The sequence below is a fragment of the Rana temporaria genome, chromosome 12 (genome assembly GCF_905171775.1).
Source record: "Rana temporaria chromosome 12, aRanTem1.1, whole genome shotgun sequence".
Taxonomy (NCBI): domain Eukaryota; kingdom Metazoa; phylum Chordata; class Amphibia; order Anura; family Ranidae; genus Rana; species Rana temporaria.
In genome coordinates this window covers 9,749,594-9,768,943 of record NC_053500.1, presented here as the reverse complement: position 1 = coordinate 9,768,943, position 19,350 = coordinate 9,749,594, and the positions used below count along the sequence as shown (strand labels likewise).

Sequence of the window (19,350 nt, the reverse complement as noted above, 5' to 3'; positions counted from 1 at the left end):
CCTGTGTAATTGAGGACTTCCTGACCATGAACACGGCCTCCCATCTCCTGAGTGTGTACGGTCAGGTGTTTAACAAGACAGCAACAGTTCGACTTTAGGTGTGTCAGTAATGACCAATCAAATTGTGTTGGCAAATGGATCAAACTCTTACCTCTTCCTCCAGCCAATCATTGTACTGCACAATTCCTGCCATCACCACATCCGCCCCCTTCATGTAGAAGGTTATTTCCCCTGTGGAGTCTTCCTGGATTAAAAAAAAATAAAAATAATAAAATCAAAACACAAGGAGGCTTAAATAAATATGAGAAATTCATTTTAGTACACATGACATTATACACATCTTCATTGACAGACATAGGTAGAAAATATTCGCTTGATACAATCCACTGAAACTCACTAATGACCTGCCAACTGCTAAAACCAATGGCCACTACTCCATACTCATACTACTCGACCTCTCTGCAGCCTTCGATAGGGTTGTCCATCCCCTACTCCTCAAAAAACTCCACTCTTGGCCTTCAAGACTCTCTTTCCTGGCTCGCATCCTACCTATTACAGTGCTTATGAATTGTACTGTTGGTGCATTGCACAGCGCTTTTCAATGTAAAAGGAGACAAACTGTTGGCATTATATAAATCTTGCTCTGGGCCCCAAAACCATGATTGGCAGCTGCCCCAAAACCATGATTGGCAGCTGCCCCTGTGTTAGCTTTATTTCAGCAATCACATCGTTACAGCAGATGACAAGGTTTCGAAGGACCCCTTCATCAGGCAGGTGACAAAAGACATGCCTGATGAAGGGGTCTTGTGTGGCTCTGAAACATTGCTATCGGTTGCAAAGATGCGATTGCTGAAATAAAGCTTTGTCACCACCAGCACGCCAAGGATCTCCAGAACGAGTCCAAAGCTTTATTTCAGCAATCACATCATTGCAACAGATCGCAATGTCTCAGAGCCACACAGGACCCCTTCATCAGTCATGTCTTTTGTCACCTGCATGGCTCCGAAATGTTGCCATCTGCTGTAACAATGTGATTGCTGAAATAAAGCTTTAGACCCGTACTGGAGATCCTTGGTGTGCTGGTGGTGACATTCTCTTGGGCTGCTATTGTCAATCCCCAGCAAATATTAAGAGAAAGAAGAAGAAAGAAGGAAGAAGAAATAAGTTACTGGTCATTAGGCATATAACTGCATTTAAACCCTTTAATGTAGACGCCACGTTTCTACCTCGCCCATCGATTGAGCGCCAGAGGTGCTGTCCTCTAAATACCAGAGTGGAGATGGCATAATATGGTATTTTAATTAGTGATGCAGTGTTTATGTATAATGCACCACACAAGCCATTGTTTCCAGAGAAGAGGCGAGAAGGTTACTGCTGGTGTAATCAGCCGTTAAATAGCTGTTATTATTGAAGGTGTTTAATGACATGTATGTAGGAAATGGCGCGCAGGGCCAGCTTCCTGAGAATTAATGCTGCCCCAGAAATCCTCACGAGCCGCTCCAACATAAATAGCATGTCAGCGGACCCCTCGCGTGAGTCACTTCCTCCTTTAGAGGGTTCAGGGGCAGGTTAGAACTTTCTCATGTTTACAAAGTATCACAACATCAAACCAATGTAAAAAGAACACCTATTCTACAAAAATAACACCCCTCCTCCTAAAAAAACATGCTCAAGATACTGCCAGCATTAGGAGCGGTAAGCAGCCACTTACCACTCCCTGCCGCGCCGAGTGATCGGCCCTTCGGGGTCACCACTTGCTTCCTCTCTGCATCACAAGTGGCTATGCTCTGCTTATTTTCTGAAAAATCTGCAACCCCTGCATCACTGCCAAGGTGACGTTGGTAGAAATAAATCTATACAGTACTGTGCAAAAGTTTTAGGCAGGTGTGAAGAAATGCTGTAAAGAATGCTTTCAGAAATATATATTTTTATATGAGTTGTAAAGGCAGATTTTCTTTTTATCTTAATGCATTCTATGCATTAAGATAAAAAACCTGTGTGTAGCATCCCCCCCCCCCCCCCAGCATCCCCCTAATTACTTACCCGAGCCCCTTCTCTCTCCAGGAGTGTCTGAGCCATCTGGGACACTCCTGATTAGCTGAGACAGAGCAGCAGCGCCATTGGCTCCCGTGACTGTCAAAGTCAGTCAGTCAGTTAATCAGAGGAGAGAGGGGGCGGGACCAGGTCGGGGCTCCGTGTCTGAATGGATACACGGACCTTTGACTTGGCTTGGGTGCCCCCATAGAGAGCTGCTGACTGTGGGGGCACTCGATAGGAGGGAGGGGCTGGGAGCAGCAAAGAGGGACCCAAGAAGAGAAGGATCCAGGCTACTGCAAAACCAACTGCAAGTATAACATGTTTGTTATTTTTATTTGATTTTTTTAAACAAGACTTTATAATCACTTTTTGTTTAGTTTTATCAATTTACAAAATGCAAGGAGAGTGTAAAGGAAATTTGTAAGTTCTGTATATAATTGTATTCTATTTTGTATGTATTGCACACTGCCCTCACTGTGCACCCGGCACTAATAATGTTTTCATTACATGTTTGCATTCTTTCGAGTCCCGATTAGAATTACCCTGCCTATGTTACGCCCCTTGCTACCATAAACGTACACTTGTAATATTAATGTGATACCAATGTAATCATATAAAAACCTTCACCTGCGTCATAATAAAGCAGAACAGTTATTTGGAAAGATTTGTGTATAATTGTATCTTTTGTGTCTGTTCCCGACTGCAGTAGTTATTAAAGTGGAGGTTCACCCGGAAATGTTAATTTTTAACATTAGATTGATGCTCATTTTTTCTAGAGGAATCGGCTCGTTTTTTTAAAATCAAAGCAGTACTTACCGTTTTAGAGAGCGATCTTCTCCGCCGCTTCCGGGTATGGGCTGCGGGACTGGGTGTTCCTATTTGATTGACAGTCTTCCGACAGGCTTCCGACAGTCGCATCCATCGCGTCACGATTTTCCAAAAGTAGCCGAACGTCGGTGCGCAGGCGCCGTATAGAGCCGCACCGACGTTCGGCTTCTTTCGCCTACTCGTGACGCGATGTATGCGACCGTCGGAAGCCTGTTGGAAGACTGTCAATCAAGAAGGAACGCCCAGTCCCGAAGACCATACCCGGAAGCGGCAGAGAAGATCGCTCTCTAAAACGGTAAGTACAGCTTTGATTTTAAAAAAACTAGCCGATTCCCCTAGACAAAATGAGCATCAATCTAATGTTAAAAATGTTTTTTAGGGTGAACTCCCGCTTTAATTTGGAACCAGTAATCAATATAGAGGATAGGAGTTGCCTATCTATAAAATGTCATGAGCGAACGGAAAAAAATAAAATAAAAAAAATTTGGTGTGACCCCCTTTGGCTTCAAACCAGCATTGATTCTTACACTTGCACACTTTGTACACTTCAGTGATTTTGTAGGATTAGAGTCAGGTGTGAGATTAACCAACTATACCAAGCAGAAGCTAATGATCAATTTCCTATGTAGGCTGAAACACAACCATTAACTGAAACAGCTGCGTAAGAGGTTTAAAACTGGATGAGGAACAGCCAAACTCTGCTACTAAGGTGAGGTCGTGGAAGACAGTTTCATGTCACAGGTCATACACCAAGACTGATGAGCAACTAGACACAAGGAACTTATACTGCATCAGCAAGGTCTCCTCCAGGCCAAGATTTCAAAGCAGACTGGGGCTTCAAGATGTGCTGTTCAAGCTCATTTGAAGAAGCACAAAGAAACGGGCAATGGTGAGGAGCGTAGACGCAGTGGTCGGCCAAGGAAACTCAATGCAGCAGATGAAAGACACATCATGCTTGCTTCCCTTCAACATCGGATGTCCAGCAGTGCCATCAGCACAGAACTGACAGAAACCAGTGGGGACCAGGAACACCCATCTTCTGTCTGGAGAAGTCTGGCCAGAAGTGGTCTTCATGGACGAATTACGGCCAAAGATCCACCATATCTCCAATATGGAAACAAGGCTAAGCGACTCAACTATGCAGGAAAACGCAGGCACTGGGGTGCAGAAAAATGGCAGCAAGCGTTTAGGACTGAGGAGTCAAAATGTGAAATATTTGGTTGTAGCGGGAGGCAGTTTGTTGGCGAAAGGCTGGAGAGCAGTACAATAATGAGTGTCTGCAGCCAACTGTAAGGCATGGTGGAGGTTCCTTGCAAGTTTGGGGCTGCATTTCTGCAAATGGAGTTGGAGATTTGGTCAGGATCAATGGTTTCCTCAATGATGATAAATACAGGCAGATACTTATCCATGATGCCATACCATCAGGTAGGTGTGCGATATGCCCAAAATGTATTCTGCAGTAGGACAAACCCCAAACATATAGTCAATGTTATTAAGAACTTCTTCAGCACATGGAAGTGATGGTTTGGCCCCCACAGAGCCCTGATCTTATCATGGAGTCTGTCTGGGATAACAAAGACAGAAGGATGTGAGGCAGCAGACATCCATGAAAGATCTGTGGTTAGTTCTACAAGATGTTTTGGAACAACCTACCTTTCAAGTTCCTTCAAAAACTGTGCAAGTCTACCTAGAAGAAATGATGTCGGTTTGAAGGCAAAGGGCGGTCACATCGTTCTCTCTCTTGCCACCAACGAACCTCGAATGTGTCCTGACGAAGCTTAACAGCGAAACGCATTGACGCACTCACTATATATCATGTATCATAATATATATGTTCTTTAACTCTCCCCTAATGCTTTATATATACACACCATGTATTTTTTTCAATAAATACCGTATTTATCGTGCTATAACGCGCCCCGGCGTATAGCGCGCACCCCCGAACTTAAAGGAAAATTTCTGAAAATAAATAAATAAATACTTACAGTTTGGATGCCCCTTTGTCGGTGTCTTGCCCGTCGTCCATCGCGTCCTGCCCGTCGTCCATCGGCGGCCTCGTCCAGTCCGGCGTCCTTCTGCGGCCATTGTGGTGTCCTCCCTGCTCGATCCCCGCGCTGTGTTTGAACCACTGCGCCGGCATATACCGAGCGCAGTACACTTGGGTATAGTCGGGTAGGCTCGGCTCCTCTCGCGTAAAGGACGTACAGGACGTGACCGCGAGAGGAGCCGAGCCTGCCCGACTATACCCGAGTGTACTGCTCTCGGTATATGCCGGCGCAGTGGTTCAAACACAGCGGGTATCGGCGTATATCGCGCACCCACGATTTTGCCCTGATTTTCAGGGCAAAAAAGTGCGCGGTATACGCCGATAAATACGGTATTTCAAAAATTCTCGAATATTCTTCATTGGTTACTGTGCCTCAAAAGTCCGACCCTGGGTTACCTATTTTGGTACCCCTTTTTTCTTGTCCCCCCTAATTTGTATAGGGCACATCTCGTATCTCCGTTGCGATCTGGGTGCAGCAGTCCTAATCTGTCACAAGCGCAGGATTTTTTTATTTTTTTGCAAAATTATTTATTTTCATGTCCCAAAACTGAGAAATCATTATTGTTCTGTAAAACACATACTTCAGAATTCTACATGACCCCCAAGGTTTTTTAGCTACCCCATGCACATGAAGTGATTTGACAAAATAAAAAGCACTTACTCGAACAATGATTCCCATCCTCTTGCTTTCGTAGGTGAAAGGGAATATCTGAAGGATGGTGAAATTCATGATCTGGCCACCAGGTGTCCTCAGCTGCACCGAAGATTGGTCTCTTCCCACCAGAGTCAGGCCCACACTTTCTGTCCATTGTACCAGGGCCACCTAGGTGCAGGAAAGGTGAAAAGGTCACTACAGGGGTCAGCGAAGGTATACAGGCTATGAAATAGTTCCTTATTATGGGAGAGGACAGGCAACAATGCTGGATTGTTTGTAAAGGATTGCATATGATATTTATTTAAGAAATCATTGACCAAGTAAAATATATAGTTGTTTGTGTTTGATTTGGGTCTGTTTTTTTTATGTCCTTTTTGGTATAGAATTAGAGAAAATGTTTGGACTTTCATTTGACCCCTTTCTGAAAATGCCTCTAACCAGTATGCAAATCTTAGTGGATATACAATAACATAAATAATCATATATAAAAAATAAAATAAAAACACAATCCTGGATCTGACATTTTTATCTGGTCAGCAACACATTGGGATTGATTTACTAAAGGCAAATAGACTGTGCACTGTGCAAGTGCTGGTGCACTAATTTTCCTCCAAAACATAGCGAATGTGCTGAAGCTTCACTTTGTAACAGACTTTGGGGACCCTAATGAAAGTGGGGTCTCTGATGTATGGGGGAACTCTGGGGACCCCGAGGCAAGGAGGGGGGGGGACTCTGGGGACCCCGAGGCAAGGAGAGGGGGGGGGGAGGACTCTGGGGACCCCGAGGCAAGGAGAGGGGGGGGGGGGGAGGACTCTGGGGACCCCGAGGCAAGGAGAGGGGGGGGGGGGGGGGACTCTGGGGACCCCGAGGCAAGGAGAGGGGGGGGGGGGGAGGACTCTGGGGACCCAGAGGCAAGGAGAGGGGGGGGGACTCTGGGGACCCCGAGGCAAGGAGAGGGGGGGGGACTCTGGGGACCCCGAGGCAAGGAGAGGGGGGGGACCCCGAGGCAAGGAGGGGGGGGGACCCCGAGGCAAGGAGGGGGGGGACCCCGAGGCAAGGAGGGGGGGGACCCCGAGGCAAGGAGGGGGGGGACCCCGAGGCAAGGAGGGGGGGACCCCGAGGCAAGGAGGGGGGGACCCCGAGGCAAGGAGGGGGGGAGGACTCTGGGGACCCCGAGGCAAGGAGGGGGGGAGGACTCTGGGGACCCCGAGGCAAGGAGGGGGGGGAGGACTCTGGGGACCCCGAGGCAAGGAGGGGGGGGGGGACTCTGGGGACCCCGAGGCAAGGAGGGGGGGGGACTCTGGGGACCCCGAGGCAAGGAGGGGGGGGGGACTCTGGGGACCCCGAGGCAAGGAGGGGGGGGAGGACTCTGGGGACCCCGAGGCAAGGAGGGGGGGGGGACTCTGGGGACCCTAATCAAAGAGGTAGCACTTTGGGGACCCTAAGGAAAGTGCTGAATATTCACTTTGTAACCCAATCAGGTGCAAGGAAAATAAAAATTGCATTTTTTGCTTGCATGTGATTGGATGACAGAAATCAGCGGAGCTTCACCTCATTCACTAAGCTCTTGGGAAAAGGAGTGCAACTGCACTTGCAAACTGCACTCTTTTTGCCTTTAATAAATCCACCCCAGTAAGTATTAAAGCATAACAAGAGGCAAAAAACATTTAGTTTTTAATAGAGTGGACTTGATATAGAACACCCGGCGGACTCCAACATTAGGAGGGACTTTAGGATTCTCTGGGGACCCTGATGTATGGGGGGAGGGGCGGGGGGGATTCTGGGGACTCTGATAACTGATGAAGGGCCTGGAACTCTGGGGACGCCAATCCAAAGGCCTAGAACTCTGGGGATGCCAATCCAAAGGCCTAGAACTCTGGGGACGCCAATCCAAAGGCCTAGAACTCTGGGGACGCCAATCCAAAGACCTAGAACTCTGGGGACGCCAATCCAAAGACCTAGAACTCTGGGGACGCCAATCCAAAGGGCCTAGAACTCTGGGGACACCAATCCAAAGGGCCTAGAACTCTGGGCACGCCAATCCAAAGGCCTAGAACTCTGGGCACGCCAATCCAAAGGCCTAGAACTCTGGGCACGCCAATCCAAAGGGCCTAGAACTCTGGGCACGCCAATCCAAAGGGCCTAGAACTCTGGGCACGCCAATCCAAAGGGCCTAGAACTCTGGGGATGCCAACCCAAAGGCCTAGAACTCTGGGGACGCCAATCCAAAGGCCTAGAACTCTGGGGACGCCAATCAAAGGCCTAGAACTTAGTGGACCCTAATGAAAAGGGTAATCCAAGGGGGTCAGGCCTGGGAGGCTTAGACCTAGAAGTTGTGCAAGGGGCTCCACAATTTCTGGGTGTTATAACCCTCCCTTACTCTACCCAAAATGAAAAAAATAAATGTTGTTGCGTATAGTTCTACAGTCTGGATAATGTCATTGTCAGGAAAAGATCAAGGATGACAAAAGGTACGTCAATCACAAGAGCGGCGTTCCACTTTAAGTGCCGTAAAATCCGTTGACGCTGCATAACTGGATAAAAACAAAAACATGGAACTCCCGTGTTTCTATCTGTCTGGGATATGGACATCCATGTTTAATAACTTTCCATAATCCTCTTATTTTTCCCCATTACAAGCCTCTGAAGTGTCTGGGGGATTTATTGTAATAACGACGAGGGCCAATCAGTCATCTTGATTTAATGTCCTGTCAGATTAATCCCTTTCAATGAAAAAGGAGCCGGTTTAATCGTACAACAGTTTACATGTCTCCGCTTCCTTCCTGAGCCTGAAAACAATGCAGATGTTTATACAGGATGAAGAGGCTCGATTAATGCCACATGTTTCACGTAAATACAAATCACGGCAAGCCAGGAAACACCCCTCTTGGCTCAATAAATTTCTCACCTAATTTTTAATACCCCTCTTTTTTTATTATTCCCCCCCCCCTTCAACTTTAAATCGCACAACCCTCCCTTTAAAATGACTGATTAATCATTACCCTTATTTCAAAGGCTGCAGGAGATTAAAAACACATTTTATTTTTTTAAAGATCTGTGGTGTGGCCAGTTTCCAAGGGCCAGATTCACGGCGGCGTAACTTATCCTAGATAAGTTACACCACCGCAATTTTTCATCGCAAGTGCCTGATTCACCAAGCACTTGCGATGAAAACTACGCCCGCGGCCTCCGGCGTAAGGCGGGCCAATTTAAATGGGCGTGTGCCATTTAAAATTAGGCGCGCGCCCGCGCCGGTCCTACCGTGCATGCTCCGTTTCCAAACTCACGCCGTGCTTTGCGCGCCGTGACGTCATTTTTTTGAACGGCGACGCGCGTAGCATACTTCACATGTGTGATTTGAACACCGTTTACATATGCGGGTACGACTTCCGTATGCGTTTTCTTTGCTGCGCGAGCTCGCAGAGGCGCTTTAAAAACGTTTTTTTTTCTCATTCATTTTATTTCTTTTTTTACATGTTTTGATCACCTTTATTGCGGTCACAAGGAATGTAAACATCCATTGTGACAGTAATAGGCGATGACAGGTACTCTTTATGGAGAGATCGGGGGTCCAAGACCACAAATTCCTCCTTTGCACTTCAAAGTATTCAGATCACCAAAAACGGCGATTCTGAATAGTGCATATTTTTTTTTTAAAACCTGGGTCCAATGGCACTCCAGTAAACCGGAAGTGACGTTGTGAAGTCACTTCCGCGTTTACAGAGAGATCGGTCGCATCGGTTGTTATCCCGCGAAAAACCGTCGTGGATCCGCCGTAACTCCTAATTTGCATACCCGACGCTGGTTTACGACGCAAACTCCCCCCAGCGGCGGCCGCGGTACTGCATCCTAAGATCCGACAGTGTAAAACAATTACACGTGTCGGATCTTAGGGATATCTATGCGTAACTGATTCTATGAATCAGCCGCATAGATAGAAACAGAGATACGACGGCGTATCGGCAGATACGCCTGCGTATCCCTTTTGTGAATCTGGCCCCAAGATCCTAATTTTCTTTTCCTATTCAGCTGGTCACCAAGAATAAGACTTAATGACTGACGACATTTAACCTCTGGAGAGCAAAACTCTATTCGCAGCTTTACAGGAAAAAGGACACTAGAGGGCGCTCCTGGCTTATACAAACATGTTAACCCTCTCTTTTTTAGGAAAGGGCTATTTATTCCAAACCCCCCCCCCCCCCCCCCCCCCTTCCCAAGCAATGCTGCGTTTCCTGAAAGTAATTGCCAATGAATTAGTGTCATAACAAATGGACTCAACATTGGAATGTACCTTATAATTAAAAGAGCCAACTGACAAATTGTAACATATTTAACTTTTATAAATAAACAGTTCCAGCAGAAGCATATAAAAAAAAAAAAAAAAGCGTAGAGACAAAAAAAGACAAAAAAAAACAAGACAGACCTTTAAAGTGGCGAGAGCCCTTATGGTGTAGTAAATAGATTATAGTCAATAAAAAGGAACATTGGGCATACATATTGGGGGTGATTTTACTAGAACTAGAGGGTGCAACATCTGGTGCAGCATAGAAACCAATCAGCTTTCATTTTTTTGGTAGAGACCTGGTAGTGACCTCCTTTCTCTTGGCCGAACACACCTGACCCCTGGTAGAGACCTCCTTTCTCTTGGCCGAACACACCTGACCCATAGTAGAGAGACCTCCTGTCTCTTGGCCGAACACACCTGACCCATAGTAGAGAGACCTCCTGTCTCTTGGCCGAACACACCTGACCCATAGTAGAGACCTCCTGTCTCTTGGCCGAACACACCTGACCCATAGTAGAGACCTCCTGTCTCTTGGCCGAACACACCTGACCCATAGTAGAGACCTCCTGTCTCTTGGCCGAACACACCTGACCCATAGTAGAGACCTCCTGTCTCTTGGCCGAACACACCTGACCCATAGTAGAGACCTCCTGTCTCTTGGCCAAACACACCTGACCCATAGTAGAGACCTCCTGTCTCTTGGCCGAACACACCTGACCCCTGGTAGAGACCTCCTGTCTCTTGGCCGAACACACCTGACCCATAGTAGAGACCTCCTGTCTCTTGACCGAACACACCTGACCCCTGGTAGAGACCTCCTGTCTCTTGGCCGAACACACCTGACCCATAGTAGAGACCTCCTGTCTCTTGGCCGAACACACCTGACCCCTGGTAGAGACCTCCTGTCTCTTGGCCGAACACACCTGACCCCTGGAGAGACCTTCTGTCTCTTGGCCGAACACACCTGACCCCTGGTAGAGACGTTCTGTCTCTTGGCCGAACACACCTGACCCATAGTAGAGACCTCCTGTCTCTTGGCCGAACACACCTGACCCCTGGAGAGACCTCCTGTCTCTTGGCCGAACACACCTGACCCCTGGTAGAGACCTCCTGTCTCTTGGCCAAACACACCTGACCCCTGGTTAGAGCCCTGTCTCCAAAAAATGGGAGCCCTAAGCTATCCTCAGGTTTGGCTTATAATGTCCCTGCACACCAGTGTACTCACACAGGTTGCAGGCATCCAGAAAAACCCAGAAAAAGAGTTGAGGTTTTCGCCCCTCCCAAGACAATTTGTAACCATCAAGCTCCAGACTCCTCTCCAGGAATACAAAACCCAAAAGAAAGCTTTAGGGCACTTTCACACCAAGAGCGCGGGGGCGTCAGCGGTAAAGCGCTGTTAGTTTTAGCATCGCCTTACTGTAATTTTAGAGGTGCTTTTCGGCTGCTAGCGGGGCGCTTTAAACCCCTGCTATCGGCCTAATAAAGGGTTAAAAGCGTCCGCAAATCGCCGCTGTCCATTGATTTCAATTGGCTGGGATGCTGTAGGAGCGGTGTATACACCGCTCCTACAGCACCCCAAAGATGCAGGACTTTTTTTTTTTTTTTTTTTTAACGTCCTGCCAGCGCATCACTCCAGTGTTTCACACTGGAATTGCAGATGAGGCATTTTTCAGGCGCTATTGTTAGTGCTTAAGCACCTGGAAAAACACCTCCAGTGCAAAAGGGATCTAAGGCCCCATATAATATTTGGGGGATCTAATTAACCTTCTAGAAAATGTACATTTCATGTCAGAATTCGCCCCGGACTGGAAGTGGTTACAAAATAAAAAAAATCTTCTGTATAGGATATTAGGGAGTGTGACAGTAAAATTCATGGCCTGGAAGTTGAAGGTGAAGTAAATGTGTGCCTTCATTGTATAAATGCCTTGGCATGCTCTCTGTAGAGGCCTGCCTATGGCAGACTGAATGCCATTCCTCTAGAAGAAGTGTGGGGGGGGGGAAACAGGTCGCTGTTTACCTACGAGTCTCCTTATCTGCGATCGGATTGTATCCATTTACTGTAGCGACGGACAGCTCTGCCCGGGGGTCCGAAATCGATCCCCTCCATGGCTTCCGAGAGGGAGCGAGCAGCAGAGGAAACAAGTTTAGGAAATCTTGCCTTGTGTTACAGGAAATGAATTTTATGCCAGCTGCTGGGAAAAGCCGAGGTATGAAGAGACTGAACAAACATTCTTTTTTTATGGCGTTCCGAAAAATCGCTCCTTCCTGGTTATGTTAATATTAGATTACTAAAGAACGACCCCGTATGCCGCTTTCACACGGAGGTCTGACAGATGGACTACTCCAACAGACAAGGGCAGGGGATGAGATAAAAATTCATCGCTTCCAGGTGGAAGGGAAAAAAAAATGGGATCGCTAGATTTAAATCTCCATACAGGTATTGGGTCCATCAAAGCACAACAAGCTGCGAAATCTGCCAGCATGTCAAGTGATTGATACATACCGGTCAATCTGATCATTTTTTTATGTTTCTAGTATTATTGTTATTGTAAGAATTATTATTCATGATAACCACGTGACCTCCGGAAAAGATTTACCCCCACCCGACCAGGCCATTTTTTTTTTTGCGATAAGGCACTGCGTTACTTTAACTGACAATTGCGCAGTCGTGCGACGCTGTGCCCAAATAATATTGATATATTTTTTTCCACAAATGGAGCTTTTTTTGGTGGCATTTGATCACCTTTTGGATTTTATTTTTTGCGCTATATAAAAAAAATTATTTTTATATATTATATATATATATATATATATATATATATATATATATATATATTATATATATATATTATATTATATATATATATATATATATATATTTCTTTCTGGATCTGCCCCTATAACTTTTTTTTCTTTACCAAAAAAAAAAAAATATATTATATATATATATATATATATATATATATATATATATATATATATATATATATATATATATATATATATATATATATATATATACACACACACACACACACACACACACATATACATATCTGCGGTCTTTAAAAAAAACAAGAAAAAAAAAAAACATTTTTTTACCATAAATGTAGGCCAATATTTATTCTGCTACATATTTTTGGTAAAGAAAAAAAAGTTATAGGGGCAGATCCAGAAAGAAATACATTGGCGTAGCGTATCAGAGATACACTACGCCGCCGTACCTTACCTGACGCAACAAAGTCATTTTTTTTAACTTAGACGTGACTTACGTCCATCCCTATTCACGGACGGCTTACGCAAAAAAAAATATTCAAATTTCGACGCGGGAACGACGGCCATACTTTAACATGGCAAGTCTATCTATACTCCGCAAAAAAAGCAGCTTTAACTATACGCCGGAAAAAGACGTCTAGAGACGATGTAAGAGAATGCGACGGCCGCACGTACGTTCGTGGATCGTCGGAAAAAGCTAATTTGCATACCCGACGCGGAAAACAACGCAAACTCCACCCAGCGGACGCCGAAGTATTGCATCTGCGATCTGAAGGCGTACGAAGCCGTACGCCTGTCGGATCGAACCCAGATGCCGTCGTATCTTGTTTTGAGGATTCAAACTAAAGATACGACGCGGGAAATTGGAAAGTACGCCGGCGCATCAGTAGATACGCAGGTGTACTTGCTCTGTGGATCTGCCCCATAGCGTCTACAAACTATAGGCTTTTTTTTTTTTTTTTTTTACGAGTAATGATAGCGATCAGAGGGACTATAGTGGGACTGCAAAATTGCAGCGGACAGTCGGACACTGACACTTGACATTTTATGGGGACCAGTGACACTGATACAGTGATCAGTGCTAAAAAAAAAAAAAAAAACACTATCACTGTACCAATGACCTATGTAAACAAAGTGTTGCATGATATTCACTGTTGTAACACTGATTCTCCTCCCGGCCAATCAGGATGCAGGTTTTTAAACACGCCACCTGATTGCCTGAAAGGACAGGCGATCCTATTGGACGCCTAGGAGGAGGAGGAGGGGAGGAGTTGGAAGCCGCCATGGAGGAGAGGACACTGAGCCGCTACACCACAATGGGGTAAGTGCCGGACTGGCAAACCGTGGGAGTTCCTGGACCTCCTACGTAAAGGCGGGTCTAATGGGCATTTAGGGAGTCGCTCCCTCTAGCGTTGCTAAAACCAGAGGACAGCACAATCTCTAGGATGGTGTCTCATGGGTGTGGACCTGGGAAAGTACCTCCAACCCTCCATGAGTAGTACATACGGTTAAAGAGCACTAAAATACTGTAAAATCTTTTATAGAATTTTAGAATTTTTTTTTTCCTATGGTGACAAAACACGTAGGGCGGAGTGGCTTAATCACGTCATTGCATTACCAGGAAGTAGAGGCAGACACCATCCTGCTTGATCGGGAGTTGTTTACTGAGACATGCGCATGTTTTTTTTTTTTTTTTTTTTTATACCAATGTGAGTAGTATTCACTTTTTAATAACATTTCTATAGAAGGTTTTACACCATTTAGTGCCCTTTATTCGTATGTACTACACATGGAGGGCTGGAGGTGCTTTCCCAGGCCCACACTCTATGGCCCGGATTCAGATACATTTGCGTATCTTTCGGCGGGCGTAGCGTATCTCAGATACACTACACCGCCGTAACATACAGCGGCAGGTCCCGTATTCAGAAAGAACTTGCGCTGTAAGTTACGGCGGCGTAGTGTAACTGGGCCGGCGTAAGCCCGCCTAATTCAAATGTGGAGGAGGTGTGCGTGTTTTATCTCTATTACTCGTGACCCCACGTAAATGCCGCTTTTTACGAACGGCGCATGCGCCGTTCGTGGACGTATCCCAGTGCGCATGCTCCAAATTACGCAGCAAAGCCTCATTGGTTTCGACGTGAACGTAACTTACGCAAAGCCCTATTCGCGAACGACTTACGCAAACAACGCAAAATTCGACGCTGGTCAGACGTCCATACTTAACATTGGCTACGCCTCATAGAGCAGGGGTAACTTTACGCCGGAAAAAGCCTTACGTAAACGACATAAAAAAATGCGCCGGGCGGACGTACGTTTCTGAATCGGCGTATCTACCTAATTTACATATTCTACGCGTAAATATACGGAAGCGCCACCTAGCGTCCAGCGTAAATATGCAACTAATATAAGACGGCGTAAGAGACTTGCGCCGGTTGGATCTTAGGGAAATCTATGCGTAACTGATTCTAAGAATCAGGCGCATAGATACGACCCCGCACACTCAGAGTTACGACGGCGTATCTGGAGATACGCCGTCGTAACTCGTATCTGAATCCGAGCCTATGTGTAGTCCATACGAATAAATGAGCAGAAGCACTGCTGACTTCCATCATCCAATCACGTGCAAGTAAAAATGCTGTTTCTTTATTTTTCCTTGCACGTGATTGGGTACCCTTTGCAAAGTGAAGCTTTACCTCATTTACAAAGCTCTGGCGCAACTGCACTTGCAGAGGGCAATCGCACTTTTGCAAAGTGCACAGTATTTGTCTTTAGTAAATCAACCCCATAGTGTGCTTGCACATTTTACAAAGTGGCTGAATTCCTGGGAGTTCAGCTTTAAATTTCTCCTGCAGGCGGCAGTATAACACAACAGTCTAAGAACTCCCGTGTGCTGCAATGAACCAGGAAAAAAAATGGGTTAATATAGATCAGGGGCAGGCAACCTGGGGCCCACTAGCTGTTGCAGAACTAAAAGTCCCATCATGCCTTTGGGAGTAATTGTAACTGCCAGCCTTGCAATGCCTCATGGGAAATGTAGCTCAACAGCTGGAGGGCCCCCAGGTTTCCTATCCCTGATGAAGATCATGGGTGCTCAACCTGTGGCCCTTCAGCTGTTGCAGAACTTCAAAGTCCCATGATCCATTGCAAGGCTGACAGGTTGAAGCGTGACTCCCAAAAGGCAGAGGCATGATGGGATTTGTAGTTTCACAACAGCTGGAGTGCCACAGGTTGAGCACTCATGATCTACATCAGGGGTAGGCAACCTGGGGTCCTCCAGCTGTTATAGAACTACATTTCTCATGAGGCATTGCAAGCCTAGCAGTTGCAATTACTCCCAGAGGCATGATGGGACTTGTAGTTCTGCAACAGCTGGAGAGCTACAGGTTGAGCACCCATGATGTAGATCAGAGGTCTTCAAACTATGGCCCTTCAGGTGTTCAGGAACTACAATTCCCATCATGCCTAGTTATGTCTGTAAATGTCAGAGTTTTACAATGCCTCATGGGAAGTGTAGCTCCGCAACAGCTGGAGGGCCATAGTTTGATAATAATAATAATAAAAATAAAAATAATAATAAATATATAATAATAATAATAATTATTATCATCATCATGTTATCAAATGAGTAACAGGAATCATCTGTGGGTAACATAAAATGGAAATACCTCATCGGGGCTGGATGCCTGGTACACCCGGCAGGAATCCTCAAACTGGCGCTCCGCCTCGGCCTGGTCCGTCACCCCATTGGACTCGTAAGAGGGCGTGACATTATGACAGAGCGCGATGGCTTTCACGGCCTCATACACGCGACTGCTCATCGTCTTACGCACTTTGGTGGTCCCACCTTTCTGGGCCGGCGGGTCCTGCGAGGGCTGCAAGGATTTAATAAAAAATATATAATAATAATAATAATAATAATAATAATAATAATAATAATAATAAAAATAATATAATAATAATTTAATAAAAATAAATAATAATAATAATTATTATTAATAATAAAAACATATTGAATAATAAAATAATAATAAATATAATAAATAATAATAATAAAAATAATAATACTACAAATACAAATAATAATACTACTAATAATAATAAAAAAATGATAATAAAAATAATAATTTTATAAAAATAAATAAATAATAATAATAAATATTATTATTATTAATAAAATATTTAATAAAATAATAAAAAATATAATAATAATAATAATACTACAAATAAAAATAATAATAATAATAATAATAATAATAATAATAATAGGTACAGTTAGTCTATGTGCATCACCTCCATAGATTCTGCATTTGGTGACCTTTTGTTGGCGCTATAGAAATACAATATTCCCTAAGTGACTGGACCTTCCCTCGTTTCTGTCTGTATACATGATACATCTGTGTAATAAGCGAATCTTCTGCGAGTAACAGAAGCTTGATCAGATCCACGCAATAAACTTGTCAGGTTATACCCTTCCATTAGAAACACATTTCGGGAACAAAGGGTAGGAGACCCTGCGGCCGGGAATGGATCGCCCTTTATGGATATGATTAATGGAAACACAAACCAGATGCCCCCAACACGGCACATTTCCATGAAATATTGTGCACCTATTTTTAGGTTTTTTCGTTTTTTTTCTGCCTGCAAACTCCTGGTGTAATTAGACAATTACTTAATTAGGCTGGTCACCCAGCGGACACCGGGGTGGCATTTCCTGCTCTGTTAACCTCTAATGTCACAAGCCGAAAAAGAGTTTCACTTCCAGGTCAAAAGGTCTCAGAATGGAAATAATAATTGAGGCAATGAATCAGAACTACAGTCAAGTGAAACACTTATTGCTATATGCAGCCAAAATCAGACGCTTAATTAAATGGTAAAAAGGCCAAACAGAACTGGGAGGTCCGGAGCGCTGCTGGTGTGTCAGAGGTACAGCCTTGTAGTTGTAGGTGCGGCTCTGTTATTTCAGGTACTTTTATAGAGCCTTCAATTCACGCACATTAACGTGGTAGTAAACTCTCTATGTTAAATATTATATAGAGCAGGGGTCTCCAAACGATGTGGCCCTTTGCATGCCTTTATTCAGCCCTTGGGGTACTATTCCTCTCACTGATACCACTATTCCTCCAAATGACACCAACAATAGGACACTATTCCTTACACCGACACCAACAATAGGGCATTATCCCTCCCACTGACACCTATAGGGCACTATCCCTCCCACTGACACCTATAGGGCACTATCCCTCCCACTGACACCAATAGGGCACTATTCCTCCCACTGACACCAATAGGACACTATTCCTCCCACTGACACCAATAGGACACTATTCCTTCCACTGACACCAATAGGGCACTATCCCTCCCACTGACACCAATAGGACACTATCCCTCCCACTGACACCAATAGGGCACTATCCCTCCCACTGACACCTATAGGGCACTATTCCTCCCACCGACACCAATAGGGCACTATTCCTCCCACTGACACCTATAGGGCACTATTCCTCCCACCGACACCAATAGGGCACTATTCCTCCCACTGACACCTATAGGGCACTATTCCTCCCACTGACACCAATAGGGCACTATTCCTTCCACTGACACCTATAGGGCACTATTTCTCCCACTGACACCTATAGGGCACTATTTCTCCCACTGACACCTATAGGGCACTATTCCTCCCACTGACACCTATACGGCACTATTCCTCCCACTGACACCAATAGGACACTATTCCCCCCACCGACACCAATAGGGCACTATCCCTCCCACTGACACCAATAGGGCACTATCCCTCCCACTGACACCAATAGGGCACTATTCCTCCCACTGACACCAATAGGGCACTATTCCTCCCACTGACACCAATAGGGCACTATTCCTCCCACTGACACCAATAGGGCACTATTCCTCCCACTGACACCAATAGGGCACTATTCCTCCCACTGACACCAATAGGACACTATTCCTTCAACTGACACCAATAGGGCACTATTCCTCCCACTGACACCAATAGGACACTATTCCTCCCACTGACACCTATAGGGCACTATTCCTCCCACGGACACCAATAGGGCACTATTCCTCCCACTGACACCAATAGGGCACTATCTCTCCCACTGACACCAATAGGACACTATTCCTCCCACTGACACCAACAATAGGGCACTATTCCTCCCACTGACACCAATAGGGCACTATCTCTCCCACTGACACCAATAGGACACTATTCCTCCCACTGACACCAACAATAGGGCACTATTCCTCACACTGACACCAATGACGAGACCCCGGATATAGAGAATATATATAATATATACATTGGATATTTGTAATTGCTGTGTAAATGTCCAAATACTTTGTAAATATTGTTTTTTAATTAGATGAGTGCTGTATGGTTTTCAAAAGCCCTGATGAAGCAACTTTGGCGAAACGCATTGGCTCATGAAGACCTATCGCATCAGTACTCAATCTTTGTTGTATGATTATATGCAGCAAACTCTTTCAGCGCTACCCTTGTTTTTAGTCATCTAGGTACATGCAAATGCAAGCAACGGAAAAATAAAAAATACAATTTCTGTCTGGGAGCACCGAAGTCTTCAGTTTGGCATTTGCATATTCTTCCTGTGCTTGCATGGCTTCCTCCGGGTACTCCAATTTTCTACCCACACTCCAATAGACATGCTGGTAGGTTAACGGGTTCCTGTGTAAAATGGCCCTAGTAGA

At 45.3% G+C, this 19,350-nt stretch overlaps 1 protein-coding gene across 1 annotated transcript in view; it reads right to left on the bottom strand.

Annotated features, from left to right (window-relative positions):
* The window catches only part of ATP9A (ATPase phospholipid transporting 9A (putative)), a 122,401-nt gene that overhangs the window by 41,997 nt on the left and 61,054 nt on the right, over positions 1 to 19,350 (bottom strand). The window contains exons 14-16 of the mRNA XM_040331486.1: positions 16,293 to 16,499; positions 5,574 to 5,735; positions 152 to 244 (exon numbers count right to left, since the gene is read on the bottom strand). Coding sequence (XP_040187420.1) covers positions 152 to 244; positions 5,574 to 5,735; positions 16,293 to 16,499 — 462 coding nt within the window. The remainder of the gene's footprint in view (positions 1 to 151; positions 245 to 5,573; positions 5,736 to 16,292; positions 16,500 to 19,350) is intronic.